Source organism: Cyphellophora attinorum (assembly GCF_001299255.1).
Source record: "Cyphellophora attinorum strain CBS 131958 chromosome Unknown Contig22, whole genome shotgun sequence".
NCBI lineage: Eukaryota > Fungi > Ascomycota > Eurotiomycetes > Chaetothyriales > Cyphellophoraceae > Cyphellophora > Cyphellophora attinorum.
This window is the reverse complement of record NW_017253250.1, coordinates 296,827-314,585: the sequence shown is the minus strand read 5'-3', so window position 1 is coordinate 314,585 and position 17,759 is coordinate 296,827. Positions and strand designations below refer to the sequence as shown.

Sequence of the window (17,759 nt, the reverse complement as noted above, 5' to 3'; positions counted from 1 at the left end):
AGATGTCCCACGATGCGAAAGCCTGTGAGCGGAGACCCTCACCATGATTCAGCGAGGAGAGCGCAGCAGCTGCGGGATCGAACGTCACTGCCTCATTGCAGAACAGAGAGTGGCAGTCGCGCGACGGGAAAGCGCGATTCGACGCATTATGAAACATAGTGGAAGGCACAACAATACACAGTACTGGCTGGAGCTCCATGACTTGGAAAGAGCCGCCACGAATTCCGCGGATTAGGTAATGATGGCCAACCGAGCTGTGACCGGAAGTACTGGGCGTTGTCTCCCGGTCTACCATCTTCTGTGTTCGAGCTGTGGATGCTGTTCATCATGACATTCTCGGCCAGGGAGGGCGTTGACGCTATAGAGAAATCACGCTCAGCAGGTGGGTGGGCTTGAGATGAACCTCACTTGTGTGTCAGTGCAAAAGATGATACCTCGTGTTCTCTCTGGCTAGGGCGGGCGCTGTACGAAAACGCCCAGTTCTTTCGATCACAGCCTGCCAACCCAAAATTCCCGCAGATGTGCCTACATTTACTGTCTTAGGCACAAGATCTAAGAACAACAATAGTGGTCGGTCACAAGTGGATTGAACATGTACTAGTAGTACTCGAAGAGCGAGGAGGATAGATATGTGCTTTTGAGTACGAGAGACTGCTCCAGTCCATGTCACCGTCGGTCAATTCGTGCCTTTCGTCAAAGTATGTGCAATCGCTTTTGGTCTATGAACAGGAAGCACCGGCTTCTGCTCTATCCATATCGTTCTCAACCTCATGTCTCACAAATCTGCTACTCATCCCCAAACCCGCCCTCCCCCAAGTCGACCTTGCCCACACTCCACACTTCCCTCTCGTCCTCCTGCTCATCACTACTCAGGCCTAGTCCTCCAGTACCTCCTTCGGCGTCTCGTCTCTCCCGAGCCTGAGCGCCCAGTCTCAATGCCACGCGTTTGAAGTAGTCAGTCATTGGCCTCTGCTGGGCAGGCGGCAGAGACTTCCCCGGACCAGCCATATACTCATCGAACACGGCAGATTCTTCGTCCATGACGCTGAAGAGCTGCAGGAATGCTGCCTCCGCCGCAAGTTTGATGGGAATGACAGGATCTCGTACGCTAGCAAAGACCGGTGGTACGAGATGGGGAACGAACGGCTTCACGCCATCGCCAGAATGGTTACGGGCGACTGTGCGAACAACGACGAGGGCGAGGCGTCGGGTGTCGATGTCTCCAGGTGGCTGTATGACGGAAGCGAGTGCTGAGATCAGAGGCATACACTCTGCTTCGTGGCTCAAGGTGCCTTCCGAGAGCAGATACTTGCCGGCCGCAAGGGCAGCGTTCTGCTGGATGAATGTGTTAGTGCCGGAGATACTGTTCGCTATCGCAGATCTTGTCTCCGTGCCAAAGTCCTGGATTAGTTGAGCCGCGTTGTCGAGCAGCGTGGCATTCAGAGCCAGAATCGATGCGCGGGTTGAAGGTTCCACGAGCACTCGGCTCTTGACCAGGCCAGCCGCTTTGTCGTTCGGCAGTACTTTGATCATGCCACCAAGTAGACGGGCGAATGTCTCCATAGTGTTGTCATCTTGTGCATCTGTCTGGTCCATGAGGCCAGGATCGATTCGCGGGAAGCATCGCTCATGTTGCCGCCCACCTTAGTCACAACTTCCTGCAAACCCTTCAGCATCGCGCTCCTCACGCCGTCATCGGCGCTTTTGGCTCCCGTGACGAGCTCCGTGATCAAGGGGTCGATTCTTGCCTGTAGTGGGATCAGGGTGCTCAGCGCCTTCGTAGCACGTTGACGGAGAAGGCTGCTGGATGGATCTGCCATGGACTTGGTGAATGTACGCTGCAGTTGTGGGATGAATGGTTTCAGGAACACCCCGATCTTCTCCAGCAAGAGGTTGAGCGTGCTGAGGATCGCAACTTTGACGTCCGTTGAACGCTCTCCGACCACACGGATAAGCGGACCAGCGATGTGCGTCTGGAAGACTTTCAGTGACTCGGGACTAGTTCGCTCAATGATGTCCGAGAGACCCATGGCAGCCTGCACTCGCTGATCCTGCGTACCGTTCAGGAGACCTTGCAAGAAGATCTGCATGACAGGTTGGATTCCCTTCGGAAGCGCAAAACCTGGTAGGTTGGATCCAGCGGTACCAGCTTGTTGCAGGGTCTGGCGAGTCGAGGCAACTAGAGACTCCATCTCTTCCTTGCGCATATGGGATTGAAGTTGGCTGAGTGCAGACCATGCCGCAGAGACGACTGCCTTGTCACGATCGCCGAATGAGATAAGTAGGACCCGCACAAGATCTTGGTTGTATCGCGAATAGTCAACCTCTGTCGCGGAGAAGAATGTAGCCAGGTGAGTGGCAGCAACGGCTCGCTTTCTGTGATCATCGTGCTTGACCATTGCGAGCATGACGCTCATTGCCATGTTGAGACCATCGAACTCATCCACTGCGCCTAGTACGGCGTCGAAAGCGGTATCAAGCTCCTCTTTGAGTTCGTCATCATTGCAGGCGACGATATTGTCGCAAAGCGTGTTCAGAATCGTGGGCAGCCGCCTCGTCATGCTTGAGCCACCGACGTTGGCCAACGATGCCAGAGCTCTGGCGTTGAATGCAGTGATTGGGCTAGTGAGCAGAGTCGGCACCAAATTTGGCAATATGACATTGGCTCGCGTTGTCTCTGTAAGCAATGTGAGAAGAGCTGCCAGGGCATTCTCGGCTTCGTCCTCGTCCCGTAGAAGACTGAGCAGATGGGGCAGCACTTGATTGACAGCACGATTGCCGAAGGTCTGTTGTAGTGCATCGAAAGATTCTGCAGCTGTTTCACGAACATCGTCGTCCGAATCGACTAGTGCAATACGGATGATAACAATGAGCTGCTTCTCGTAATCCTCCAGCGCATCTGGCGATGCGGCACTGACAATCTCCTTCAATGCCATGCAGATACCTTGACGCTGATCTGCATCAGTGGATATTTGCAATCCCTCCTCCAAGGAAGGAAGCAGGGTGGAGAATATGCCTTCCCCAGCCTTGCGAATGACTTCTCCGAGAGCATTACCAGCAATGACCTTATGCTCCATGTTGGATGATGCCAAACGAGCAATGATCATTTGTGTCAGTGTTGGCACAATCTCCTTCAGAGTCTTTGGAGTTGCTACCAAAGCCTTCCACACATTGATCGCAGCTGATCGGACCAAACCTGATGTGTCACATCGGCAGATGTACAGAGAAGACAAGACCTTGTTGCGTCGTTCTTCGCCGAGTACCTCGAGTAGCGATTGACCGGCTTGAGCAGCGTTCTCGGCCACTTCTTCATCGCCATCTTCTTGAGCGGTGGTGCCTGTAAGACTGAAGAGCAGATCGCCGACCAGCTCGACGGAACTCAAGCGAATGCGATAGTTGTCATCTTCCAGACCACGTTGAAGCTCTGGTAGCAATAGATCAATTGCTTTCGAGGCAAAGTTCTTCACCAGCAGACGACCGGCTTTCAGTGCAGTCTCTCGGATAGCCTCAACCTCATCAGCAAGCCCGCTCAGCACCGATGGAATGATGTGACCAAGATAGTTGGCGAAGCTGTTGCCGAAGCATGCTGGTAGGTAAATGAACAAGGTCATGAAGCCCTCCCGAACCGTGGCTCGAGAGCTGGAAACATTTTGCAAGATTGACGGCAGCGTCTCCTCAAGTCGTGAAGTACCCAAGCCGGCCAGAACTTCGGAAAGCGCTTGAGCCGAGCCGAGCCGGTCGCCAGCACCTGTCTCTGTGCGCAGCGATGACATCAAGCTTGGGATCAAATCTGGGAAGGCATCTTCTCCCAATTTCTCCACCAGACTGCCCAGTGCTTTCGATGCTGTAGCACGGGTGGTCGGCACCGGATCTATCGTTGCCAGTCGCAGGCCTTGTACGAGAATGGGTAGATGGACAACAATGTCTCTCTTTTCGGTCAAATGCGCCAAGCTTCCGATGATCTGAGCAGCTTTGCGTTTCGTGGACGATCGATCGTTCAGTCCGCGTTCGAGTATTCGCGCAACAAGGGCAAGCGACGGCGCATCAAGATAATGGATGAAGGATACTTTGATCAGGCTGTCGAGTGCTTCCTCAGTGTGCTTCGTGGGATCGCTGAGTGCCTTCAGCAGAACATTCACAAGACTCTTGACTTCTGGATTCGTGATGACCTCCCCGAATCGTTGTAAGCTACTGTTAGCAGCATTGCGGACTTCTTTGTGGCTATCTGTCAGGACAGCTGTCAGAGGTGGAATGATGTCTGGCAGACTTGTGGCCAGTTGCTGAGGGTCTAGATAGGCCATAGCTCCCAGAAGATCGCAAGCTCCTTTCTTGCTTCGCCATTGAGTGTCATCCAAGCCCTCGAGGAGCTGTGGCAGCACTTTGCGAACGCCGAATGAGCTCAGACTGGCGAAGCAGGTCTTTGCGGCATCCAGACACGCCTCTCGGACGCCCGCATTCGGATCACCAAAGCAGGCCAGCAGTTGAGGCAGTATCTCAACCACGTACGGCTCAAACCCACGCCCCAGGAGGAGCGACATGAGCTCGTATGCAAACATAGCACCTTGACGATGCTCCGGACTCTTTTTGTTCTCAGTAGCGCCTCTCAGAGAACTCATGACGCGGTACTGCCGGAGCGCTGCTACACCCTTGCCTTTGACGACACCCGCAATGCCGTAGGCTGCACCACGTCTGGCAGCATACTTCTTGTGTCCGAATAGCTGTTCAAGCAATGCCGTAAGCGTTGTTCCGACGTCAACAAATTTAGCTCGCACTAACGGAGGCAGGCAAAGAGCGACTGCATACTGAACAGACTCTGAGGGTGTACTCAGGGTTGCGATAAGTTTCGACACAACCGAGTCAATCCTCTTGTCTCCGTCGGGTAGATGCTGCGCGAGTGATCCGTAGAGGACGATGACCGCTTCATTGGCCCAGTCGAATTCTTGCGTGCCCTTGTCCGGCTGTTGCATAGTAGTCTCGAATAGCTGCATGAGTGGTTCCAAGCATTCCTTGCCGCGAAGGGAGACAATAGTCTTCCCAGCATCGACCATCTCCGCTCTGACAGTCGCATTTCGATCAGCAAGTGGCCCCTTGTTGACCAAGAATTCGAACATGGCGACGAGGTCAGAGGCTTTGTACACACTAGCAAGCTCTTTACAGGCCAATGCTATACCGCTACGTCGCTCCCACTGGTCAATGAGTTCGCCTCTCTGGATGATCCCGAATTTATTAGCTTTCGGAACCAGTGGCTGTGCTTCCTCAACATAGGAGTCTTTGAGGTTCTCGACAACGGCGGCAGCAGAATTGGGCATTGCCAACAAAGCCTGTGCCAGAGCTTTCGCAGCTGCTGACCGTGTAGATCTGGCGACAGTAAACAGGAAGCCCGGCAGCTGCTGAACAAGCTCGCTTGTGAGGCTGAATCCACTTTCTTCCCAAATTGCTAGTGCTGTCTCGGCGTTTTCGTCTTCCTCATCCTGGCAGGCAATCCAAATGTGTACGGAAGGCGGGCTATCAGTCAGATCCAGTTCAGCCTGGACTGCCTGAAGCACAGCACTTCGTACTGCGGACTGTGCAGCCGTAGTCGAAGCCAAGAGAATATCGCGCTCAGCATCCGACAGCGTTTCCGCGATGGCTCTGCACAAGTCCGCCAGAGAATCCTTCAGAAGTCTGTGATGCTGTGGATAGCGTTGCATCGAATAGATGAGATGCTCTATAATTTGCATGCGCGGCAGATACGTGTCGTCGCAGACGGGCATCTGGAACGACAGGAACTCGATGGCAAGCAGCACCTGCGCATCGGCGTCTTCGTCTGATAGCTCCCCGACGCCGCCTTGACGGAGAACTGCAAACATGAGCGGCAGAATATATGCAAAGGATGCGGTGTCGAAGGGTCGCTGCTCAGCTGCAAATCGCAGGCGATACAGTACCCGGGTTGTCAGCTCTCCGAGCGCCTCTTCAGAGTACTGGTCAGGGATCGAAGCGTTAGAAAGTGATCGGAGCGTGGCAATGCCAATGAAGGGTCGCAAGTTGCCTATACGGTCGCTCACTTTCGAGGAACACGCAAGATACGCAGAGAAGAGCTCGTCGTCCACAATGAGATCGCCACCTGCCGACAATGCGCCCATCAATGCAGAAATAGCACCAGACATCCATGTTCGAGGCTCTGTGGGCGGACCCTGCGCCAGACTTTTGATGAACTGCGAGCCTCGACGAAGCTGTGCAGATGTTTGTCTGATACTTTTCCGCACCTGCGTCTCGTGCCTCAATTGAGCGTCAACCTTTGCTTGCTGGTCTGCCGTGAGCTTCTTGGGTTGCGCTCCTTTCTTCTGGGCAAGTCTGGAACGCATCTCTTCCTCCCATTTCATGATATCGTAGTCTTTGACGTTCTTGTTTTCCACGACTCCATTGGATTTTTGGGATAGAACGTCCACCACAACTTCACCCTCCGGCGCGCGAGCAATAGCCATATCTACCGGACTAATATCTTCCAGCTTCGCGGGACTCAGATCATCCTCAATTGCTTTCAGGAGAAGCGGTACTATGCTCTCGGGTGCGACAAAGGCCAAAGATGCTGCGGCGTTCGATGCTGCAACTTCGAAGACATCTAGAGGCGCGAGCTTCGCTTGGCTGAACTTGCCAGTGATTTCCGCCAGCAACGCTACATGCTCTCTTTGGGCGAGATTGCCAGGATCGAGACCTTGCGCGAGGCATGCCGCTATCCACTCCGTGTGAGCAATCAGTTCGGGCCTGAAGAGCGCGATAGAGCGGATCGCCTGTCGTTCGAGGATCGAAGTTTCAACTAGGGCGCCATTGACAACGGCACTTCTACTTGTCAGAATGCTCTTCAAGGCGTGATGAAGCTTGATGTCACCCAGTGGCAGTGTTGGGTCACTTTGCTGCTCGTGAATCTCTTTCAGCAAGTCCCAAACTCCGTGCAGCACGCTTTGGCCGACGGACTCGGGATGTTGAAGATAGGTCGACTTCAGCAGAAGCGTAGCGTCTCGACGCACGTCCGGATGAACATCAGCCGACAATATAAAATGCAGGAATGCGCGAGCCCACGAAGACTGATTGAATTCGCCGGCCTCTGGCAAGCCTGCAGCGATGCCTTGCAGTGACCTTGCTGCCCACATTTGATCATCGACGTTGGTCATCTTGGTGTAGACTTTTGGATTGAGGATGAATGATGATCCAGTGGATGCCGAAAATGCAGCTGACCTCACCTTCTCCTGCAACTCAACAGGTAGCTGGTTGCCTGCGCCGCATAAAACAGGCAAGGCGTATGCAGCTGCAGCGATACCTGACTGCACAGCGGGAAGCGCGTTGGCAGACACTTCATCGTAGACTTGCTGCAAGAGCCGGAGGACCGAGGAAACGAAGTCTCGTGAAGACCCTGCAGTGGGCACTTCATCCAGCATCCGGACTGCCGATGCTAAGCATAAGTGCCAGCATTTTCGGTTGACAGGTTTCTTGTCTGCACAATTTTTTAGGAGAGTGTCTGCCGTAGCTTTTGTGAGCTTGTCCTCTTGTATCAACACAGGGAGATGGTAAGCAATAGCATTGAGTCCCTTCCTGAAGGTGGGCTCGTTCGCCTCCTTTGAGGCCCCAGGAAGCAGACCATCGACTACCACAAGCGAGGTGGCTGCCTGAGGCTGGAGCACTAGCATCACGTCTGATAGCATGCCCCGGATCTCGTGGGAGGCAGCTTTGGTAGCCTTGAATGCCGCCACCAAGTCGATAGTAATTTTCTCAGCTAGTGCATGGTCGCCGCCTCTCTTGAGAAGAGCTGTCATCGTCTTCCCGGCTCCTTCTCTGACCTGCGCATTGGTTGAAGCCATAGCAGCAACCAAAGGCTTGATCAATCTGGCTTGCACAGCAGCACTTATGTCAATGTCAGCCCTCAACTGCAGTGCTAAACCGACAACTGGTCCTTGCAGGACGACCTCGCCAGATCTTAGAATGCCCTTCTCAACTGCTGGAATGAGCGTGTCAGTCACGTCTTTGGGGTCGACGAAGTTTGAAAAGAACTCGTGCAGTGCGTATGACTGGTGCTCTGGTAATACGACCTTGGAACCCAGTATGTGCTTGACGTAGAACTCGAGGATCTTCCCTCGCTGAGCTGCAAATTGCCCTCTTCTGGATTCCAACCTGTAGCTGGTGCCGGCGACTACGTCCAAGTACTCGGCGTTTCTAGCAGACGCCGATGTGCTGGAGGCAAGAGTGGAAATAATGGTATCAAGTGCCTTTTGACCCACCTCGTCGCGCCTGAGAAGGCTGCGTACGCCACGTCTGGCGACAACAAGTGCGCTTGAGCGCAGACTAGCTCTGACATCTCTGTCAGCCGTCTTGTCAAGACATGCTGCGGCAGACGTGACCAGCTGGGGTAGATATGTGTCGAGATATGCTGAGGACTTTGCTAATTCTTCTTGCACCAACGCACACCATTCTAGCAGTACGAAGGCATTGCTCGGAGCAATGACGGGCTTCTGCGCTTCATTCTGCAGATAGCTCGTGATCGCCTTTGTGCATTTTGCGCCCACGACAGGGTCTCGTAGATATGCTCGAAGGATGTGCTGCACGAGCTTCCGTGACGCTCGGTCTTTGTACAGAGGGTATGTTGCTAAAATGTGCGGCACAGGGGCAAGAAGTTGAGCCTCCGACACTTTCCTAGAGCCATCTTTCGAGTTGGCTTGCCGATCGCGCTCCGAGTCGATCGTATCGTGTTCGACTTCCACAGATTGAAGTATTCGTCTGAGAATTTCTGTTCGTAGTCGCGTCGAGCCGCTCCGAAGCCCGCGCAGCTGAACGTCAACATCGTCCAAGTCTGGACCGCTGGAGTCCTCAGCCATAGTAGCACCACCGGAGCCGAAGTATACGGCCAGTAAGTGCTTGCTGTGTCCCACCAGGTCGCAATATGAAAATGTTCGATGTGTTGACCTTGAGGGCCGCCTCGGCAAGAATGCCAAGCAAATTTCTTCATGTGTCATTGCCTCAGTGGGCGAATTTTGACCGAACATGGCTTCACAATGTTCCAACTCCTTCACTTGACCACCAGCATCCATGATGTCTGTCTATCACGTGTCGAAGCTTTGGTGGAGCCTTCTTGTTAAAGACATGATGATCTACAGGTAGGTTGAGATGCGTATTTGGACACACGGGACCACTTGACTTGCATTGGAAATTCTTTCTCTACCTATCATGGCGCCAAAGAAGAAAAAGAAGGTCGCGAGCAACCCGGCGCGTGGTTTTACTACGACTTCACAGCCCTCGAAGGCCAGGACTATAGATCCTGACCTTGATGTTGGCGCGAAAGCTACCTCCCAGACCGGTGCCGAGACCAGCACACCGGCCAGCGAGAGTCAGCATCCCATCGCCGCACAGAATGGGCAAGGAAGCTCGTCGTCGATCCAGGACATGTCGCCGGAAGCTCTCGAGCATCATCTCGAGGAAGCTGAACTCCAGACTTGATCGACCGACAAGGGGCACGCTGCCGAGCTGATAGCAAGCGGAGCGTCGCCAGATTGGAAACCGATAGGCGACAAAGTCAGGCACAGTCCTATGCCATGCATCCATCAGACTGGCTCAATGAAGACTGCTTGGCATGGTCTCTGGCTCAATTCGACAACAGTCCTGTTTACCGCGAGCGTGAAGCATCGGAAAGCAACGGTGACGAGAAACTTCTCCTTGATCTGTGGATTCTGCATCGCGTTCTTGCTGCCCTCAAGTTTCCAGATATCGGGAAGGCGATCGGTCATGTGATGGGTGCATCGGTCTCTCAGTCGGTTGGAGCTAACTCGGGCCTAGCTTACGGGCTTGAGGAAGCACTTGATTGGTATGCTTTCAATTACAAACAAGCAGAATTACCTTACTTTCAAGACCAGAGACCTCAGCCACGCGTTGTAGATGTCCGTGGCGGCTTCCGTCGGCACTCTGTGAGCAGAGACCGATCTCCGGGTGTACCCAACTCGTCAGCAGGTCCAAGATCTGCTGATGAAGCTGGCTCTCCCCAAGCAGATGCCATCTCGAGCGAGGGATCGTCTGGCTCGGACGATGACGACGATGATCCATCACACCTCACGGACAGGTGGCTCAGGCTCAAGAGCCGCCTGTGGACTAAAGAGAACGAAGGACACGTAGGCAAGGTCAAGCACAACAGGGCTGTTCAAAAATTGACACAGAAGATTGCACAGATCGAGCGAGATATCCTGTTCGACATTTACGTTGCAGAGCCACAGTGGACTCTTGTTAAGGTGGGTCTTCAGAGAGAAGCCGCCACTGCACGAGCAACAGCAAACGTTGGGACGGGTTCCAAGTCGGTAGAATCCGGCGTCGCGAATGGCACTGGTTCGCCGTCAGTGGAGGACGATGACGTTCTCGGTGATGAGCACGGCCTGGGAGCCATATTTGAGGACCAGCAACCAATACCGTCAGAGCCCGTCGAGACTGGACATGTCCAGGTCCGTGACATGGGCAAGTATGCGGGTTTGACCCCTCAAAACCTGTTGAAGCAGGTGGCACAGTCGATCGATGCAAAGTCAGTGATCAAGTACACGAGTCTTCACCAGACGACGCATTCTGTCCGGCATCGTATTATTTGTCAGTGGTCCAGACCCTTAGTGCCAGACAGTTACGCAGTCAAAGCGATCCTAGAGGGCATAGTTACTGAGGTTGGCACATACCAGTGCAGATCGAGATGAGGACGATAGCTACAACTTCCGCTACATCATCCGCAGACTTTGTGTCAGCTTTGACGCTATTCCTGTTGTCAAGCCTTCCAGAGCAAGATGAGAAAGCATTGAAGCGTCTGCCGAGTCCTTGGCCAACTCTCTTCGCCGAGTTGAAAGGTAGCCGTACGAGATTGAGCCAGCAAGATGAGAAAGATACGCTTCGCCAGATCCGCGAGATCATCCAGTCTGTCAGAGACACCAACGACGATAACTCACAGCCCACGTTGTCGCAACTGCCCCACAGACCTGCTGCGCCTGCTCCGCGTCGACGCGAACGACCTCCGTTGCAATGCCTGAATCCAGAAGAGGCTCGAGGAGCTTGGACTGCTAGAGCGTCACGAGTCGCCTTCAAGAAAATGCTCGAAGTCCGTGCCCAGCTGCCGATCTACCGTCACAAAGAGACCATACTGGACACGATCGCCAACAACCCAGTAGTCGTCGTCTGCGCCGAGACAGGAAGTGGTAAATCAACGCAAGCTGGTAGCTATATCCTCGAGCAACAGCTGATGGCTGGCAACGACTGTCATATTCTGGTCACTCAGCCGAGGCGCATCTCTGCCATTTCTCTGGCTCGTCGGGTCTCTCAGGAGATCGGAGAAGGTCGAGGAGATCTTGGTACCTTGCGCTCACTCGTTGGGTATGCCATTCGCCTCGAGAGCAAGACGAGCGAAGCAACGAGGTTGACCTTCGCAACGACGGGTGTCTTGCTACGCATGCTCGAGACCTCGCCAACGCTTGAGCAGTTGGACTATCTCATTCTCGACGAGGTCCACGAGCGGAGCATGGAGATGGACCTTGCATTCATCGCATTACGGCAGCTGCAGCGTCTGCGTCCGAGCCTCAAAATCATCCTCATGTCTGCCACGGTGAACGCCAAACAATTCTCTGACTATTTTGGTGGCGCACCCGTTCTGGACATCGAGGGTCGGACATATCCTGTAACAATACAATACTTGGAAGATGCATTAGAATGTACTAACAAGATCATAAGCATGGGCGGGGATCGATCAAATCACGTCGAGGAGGATATCGATACAGATGAGCACGAGACTAAGAAAAGCACCGATCGAGACTCCTTGAAGGGCTACAGCATCCAGACCATTCGACGTCTGGCCGAGATAGACGAGTACAAGATCAACTACGACCTCATTGTCCGGCTGGCCGTCGCCATTGCCACAGAAAATGCTTTCATCAAGTTCAGCAAGGCCATCCTCGTATTCATGCCAGGTATTGCGGAGATCAGGCGCCTGAACAGCGCGCTGCTCTCGCATCCGACCTTCGCACAGAAGTGGGACATCCATATGTTGCATTCGTCTTTCTCAACTGAGGACCTGGAAGGCGCATTCGTCATACCTCCACCAGGACGCAGAAAGATTGTTATCGCGACCAACATTGCAGAGACTGGCATTACCATCCCAGATGTGACGGCTGTGATCGATACCTGCAAAGAGAAGATCATGAGATTCGATGAGCGACGCCAGCTCAGTCGGCTGACAGAAGGCTTCATTGCTAAAAGCAGCGCCAAGCAACGACGCGGTCGCGCTGCTCGTGTCCAGGAAGGTCTTTGTTTTCATCTGGTCACGAAGCATCGTCACGACAACCTGTTCCTCGAGCAGCAGGTCCCAGAAATGCTGAGATTGAGCTTACAGGACTCAATAATGCGGATCAAGGTGTGGGACGCAGACGCTGCTATTGAGGAGACATTGGCAGCAGCTATCGACCCTCCGTCAAGCAAGAACGTTCACAGAGCCATCGAGAGGCTCAAGGAGGCTGGAGCGCTTGATAGATCCGAGCGTTTGACGCCTCTTGGGGAGAAGGTATCAGGTCTGCCGTTGGACGTCTCGCTTGCGAAGCTGGCGATTTTCGGCACCATATTCGGATGCCTCGAGCCCGTGTTGACCATCATCTCGTTGATGACATCCAAGAGTATATTCTCGGCAAAAGGTGATGGCAAAGCCGCTTTTCTCCGGAGCGGATCGGACCAATTGAGTGCTCTGAATGCATTCGAAAGCTGGCAGCGAGCTTCAGCGGCGGGGCAGGGTCCTCAATTTGCTCGCAAGCACCATCTGGTAAATCTTCCAGAGATCGACGAAGGCAAAATCCAGCTCCTTGTGTACCTTGTTGACGGCGGTGTCGTGGAATTGAATGAGGAGGAGAAGAGAATGCTCAGCAACGCCCGATCCAACAATAGGCACCGCACGTCCTACTCCATCCCAGACCGGTACAACACCAGCGTAAGCGACGATCTGCTTCTCTCCCTGCTCGCAACATCCCTCTATCCCCGCGTTCTGGTCAGTGAAGGCAAAGGCTATCGCAATTGTTTCTCAAATCAACAAGCTACACCAGCAAGCGGATCTGTCATTCGGGCAATGCCAAAACCTCCTCAATGGTTATCCTTCTCAGAAGCCATGAGATTGAAGGCCGGAAACACAATCGCGATCCAGGAGGCGTCACGTATCCCAGAAATGGCACTGTCGTTGTTCTTGGGCTCCGACGTTGACATCAATCTGTTCAGTGGAGCTATCGTCATCGATGGCCGCATCCGCCTATCTGTGGCTGACTGGAAGCATTTACTTGCAATCAAGATTCTTCGGAAACAGCTTCGAGGCCTCCTGAGTCGACGTTATCGATCTGTAAGCCAATCAAGCCCAGAAGATGAAAACCTCATCAAAAGACTAAGCAGCGCTGGAGTTTCGTCGATGCAAGGACATCAGGGGTGATTTCCACACTGCACAATTTCGATACATCAGCAGCAGCTGCCAGATCCCTCATGCAAGGCGACGCGAGTGCCCAAAGACATGTACAAGAATCAAGGATCACTGCAAGGCCACCACACGGGATCAGACCAATCGACGGACGTGACACGACATTTCCCGTGAGAAGCCCACAATTCAGACCCGTATCCTTAGACGGCTGCCGGTTGGGAACCGCATTTTGGAGATTGTGTTCATCGGGCTTCAGAAGCGAAGGACGAATGACAAGGCCCGAAGCCATGCGTTCCAGAGAAGATTTTCATGCAAAACATCGTGCAGCAATCAGCCCTGTCCAGTAGCTTCCCGTAAGACTGTCTAATCATGTCTCGGAATCACAATGATGGGTACGTACCTGGTCGGTCTGCATACGAGACGCAAGAGGTAGGGAGTAACTCTGTAGATGGACTGCGTCGATCGACAAGCACTGAAATTCTTTGAAAATTCGTCGACAGTGAATCGGCCTCCAGCTCTCAGTGCCTTCGGCAGAGCGCGACTTGCGGTCTCTACCACAGCGACCGACCGGTCAGCGCCCTAGTGGACCACCGATCTTTCCAGTCAACAAGTCACGTAGAACCACCTTCATCGAACGATTGCTTAAAGACAACTCGCTGCTCATGGTTTCTCAGAAGAGGAGCAGCTTGAAGTAATCGCGACCAATCCCGCCATGCCAACACAGCAGCAGGGATGGAGCAAGAAGCCACCTGAAGCAAGCGGGGTCCTAGATCGCCTATGAGCGCCCGCGATCGCGCAGGCGTTGGCGCAGACAAGACTTCAAGAAGCGGGACCGGCGGCTCGTCCTGGCGCTGGTTTTCGTTAAACGTGGACATCGTTGTTGCCAATAACCAACCAGCCCCTCTATCATGATTGAAAGAGGAGAAAAGTGCTGACAACTCCGGCGCAAGCGAACCCAGCCCGTTCTCAGGATGGAGACACGGTCGGGGGGCATCGCGCAAGAGGAAAGCCAGTCTGGTTACACATCACACCAGAGAAGCGTTCTGTCATGTAACCACTAGTAACTTGAGTCTTCCCAAGCGAGCCGAGTGGGTTTTGGCTGAAAACCACACCGCTCTTTCACGCAGATGGTGGTTCCTTGCCTCTGTGGACTGCGAACTCCTTCTACGTTGCCAGAAGCTTTTCCGTGTGCATCGCTTGCTCAAGGAGAATTACTCTCACTGCAGGACGAATCTTGCATGTGCGTCGTCTTGGACTCTTGGGGGTAGGAGTTGCTCCATGCAATGCGACTCTAATGTACATCAGGCAGGAACCGGCATCACACGAACTGCTGCCCGGGCCCTGCATGCATGGCGGATGCAAGAGCCTGAGAGATCTCACTCGGCATGAAAGGTACATGAGACTGGGTCAGGAGTGTATTTCAACGTCGTTCAACTCTTTTGCAGGTGCGTGTCGAGCATTGCTGCAGTTATCATCGCTGTATAGAGACCTATGTGCCTGTGCGTATAATGGTACCCGGCATGCGGAGTCGAAAAGTCCTATACTATGCATGCACGCACGGCAGAGCTTTTTGCTTATCGCTCCCCGAGCGGAGTGCTGTAGGGCCGAGGCAAAAGTACTTCGCAGGCTGGATATCTTAGCCGATCCAGGCCCAGCGGACGACGATCAGTGATTCAGTATAGCAAACGCCCTGCACTTCTGAACAGATGCCTTCAGAAGGCCTCCAGAAGAATGAATTGTTGATGTCGACTTGTAGTCAGACCACCAACTTCCACCATCTGTAGTGGACTCACTATCAGTGTCACAAAACCTTGGGGCTGGGAATGGCACCATGTCAAGCCACTCGTGGCAAAAGTCACCGTTTCATGACGTGCATGCTCAATGCCATGATCACTAGGATAGCCCAGCCATCCATTTGAAGTGTTGCGATATTGGACAAGATGGCAAGAGTCTTGTGACTCTTGTCTTTCAAATGAACTTGCTAGCCGCTTCTGTTGAGAGGGTTTGCTAAACCCGAGGCGGGGTTCGTATGTCAGCGTCAAGGCGACTCCGAAGGAATCATGTCAGGTACACGAGTAATGGATGATCTGCAGGAACGTTAGCAGACAACATGCCAGTTCCACCGAGCTGTCGTCGTTGCCCGTCGTGTATAGTATGGCATCGATTGCTACTACTGGCAAATCGAAGTTGAACATAAGCGCCGCCTCTGACTCGTGAATCGGCGCATTGTCCGCCGTGATTCTTGGCTACTTCTTCCTCGCCACTTGCAAAAGCCAGATATGCGCGCGTGGGGGCACAGATATTACGTTAATGTGCTCCAGGTAAAATGATCGAGGTCTTGATGGGTTGATCTCATTAACGAGACTGTTGATCTCGCTGTTGATGGAAGCTGCGATGTTCAATGTCTTGGCTCCGTATCAGGAAACGTATGTCAAACATTCAAGCATATGCTGGTAAGGCAAGAGGAGTCGGTGCCAATAGTGCAGCAGTCACGCAACGGCAGGCAGCTGCTGCCGTTGGATTTCTTGCATGTGGCACTGAAGGGAGGCGGAAACTAAGGAGACAGAAACCGACATCTGTCAAGTTTGACGACTGTGGGCTTTGGCTGCCAATGCCGTCGGATCTGCCACGTCAATAACATATAGGTGGGGGCTCCGTGTTGATACAACAAGAAATAAAGTGAGTCTTCTGATGCGTTGATCAAATCTTCCAACACGGTCAAGTGGCTACGTTCCAAAGAATTGGCCCTTGACTTCCCGACGGTACCGCAAAACAGCTCCAGCTCTTCAGAGCGGGACGGGAAGGATTGGCAGTGCCACAGGATTGAGAATTCCGAGCTCCCTGTGTGACAGAAGGCAAAACTTGGTATTGCCTTGCATGACGGAGCTTGCTTTTGATCCTGAGACCTGAGGCGGTCAGTTTTACAACTGGCAGGCCGGACTGATGAATCAAATGAATGATGAGGATCTCCCTTGGGAAGCCATTGTTCCACACGTGTGATTCTCCATTGTCGACAAGGATCGGCCAGATACCAAGATCCTGCGGCTGAGGAGGACTCCCGGTGGTTTACCACACGCATTGTATGCAAGGACTGAGTCTGATGGTTGATGCTAATGTTTGAAGTTAAGCAGAAAAGCACACTCAGCTCGCCATCATGAATAGCCGCCCGTGAAACGAGAGGTATTGCCTTACACTCGGGGAGGAGGGTGCACTAGTAAAGAAAAGCACGGTCCTCGAGGACCTCGACTCGCTCGTCTGGCAAAAGGCTCCCACTGTGGCTTGGAGAATCTTGCCAATGACAAGCGTTGAGGGTGGGGGCTTGGGGAGCAGCCCGGTTCATCGACTTCGTCCTCGCCGCAATTATCTGAACATATACAACACACGTATATGGACATTCGTGTGGCTGGGTGACTGGTAGTCCCGCTGTGGTAGCTATACTGCTTAGTCTGGCATTGAACCAGGAAGGATATCAGGTATCGATGAAGCTTCAGATCATAAGGCACGATAGCCTGCGAGAGCTTAAGTATACCTGAATCGAGGTCCCTCCGTTCGTACAAAGATGCCATTCGACGCATACCCCTTCCTCCAGCTCGTTGACAATATCTGGGAACACCGTCTCATACCGACCACTCTGTTGGATACGGTGATGGTGTGACAAAGACGTCGATAGGTATACTTCTGATAAGGCAGGTCAGTATCGTCGGGGCGTCAGAGACCATAACGCCGCCGGAGTGAGGTTCCCTCGTACAGTGACCGGGGTACCAGGTCCACCAGGCTTGCCGGACGACCTGTTAATGGGCGCCATCGGCCTCTGCTCTAGACCAGAAGCGATCCTGGGAGGAACTCTTTGCACTCCATTCCGTGTAGATCCACCCTCAAGTCTGCAAATCGGCTGCTGGCGAAGTCGTCTTTACGCTATGATGCTTCTCTAGCCTGTTCTCACCAGTTTTCGCGGCCCAGCTCAGGCTCTGGCCCCTCCAAAGTAACCCCGATCGTGTCTTCTCCTCCCGGACCCTTGTCCAGCAGAGGAAGAGGGCGCCCACTACCCAGTCACCTCTGGACTCCCAGCTTCTCCATTATTCATAATGCAGTCCTCCCATGAGTTCCTCTTAGAATCTGTCTAATGCAGCTCTGGCCCTCCCGCTTCGGCTACTGCGCATCTTGCATTTCTGCAAGCAACCTGCCTACTATCTTGCCTTGCTGCCTTACTGCAGTCTGTTCTCACTGCTTGAATCCTCTTACGTCCAATAATTGACGCGCGGTCTCTGGATGATATCAGCCATCTGAGACGTTGAGCATTTATCTGGGCGGAGAGGTGTGCTAGCTGAGA

At 53.4% G+C, this 17,759-nt stretch overlaps 2 protein-coding genes across 2 annotated transcripts; one reads left to right on the top strand and one right to left on the bottom strand.

The window, feature by feature from the left end:
- Positions 1-786: 786 nt before the first annotated feature.
- On the bottom strand, positions 787-8,846 carry AB675_183 (Translational activator GCN1; the record flags this gene model as incomplete). The annotated part of the gene is made up of 2 exons (XM_018141761.1): positions 787-1,587; positions 1,644-8,846. 2 exons carry the CDS (start codon positions 8,844-8,846, stop codon positions 787-789), a joined length of 8,004 nt encoding a protein of 2,667 aa, XP_017997741.1.
- A 349-nt stretch (positions 8,847-9,195) lies between these two features.
- On the top strand, positions 9,196-13,444 carry AB675_182 (putative helicase; the record flags this gene model as incomplete). The annotated part of the gene is made up of 3 exons (XM_018141750.1): positions 9,196-9,413; positions 9,509-10,584; positions 10,680-13,444. The coding sequence occupies 3 exons, from the start codon at positions 9,196-9,198 to the stop codon at positions 13,442-13,444; spliced, it is 4,059 nt and encodes a 1,352-aa protein (XP_017997717.1).
- Between the last annotated feature and the right edge of the window lie 4,315 nt (positions 13,445-17,759).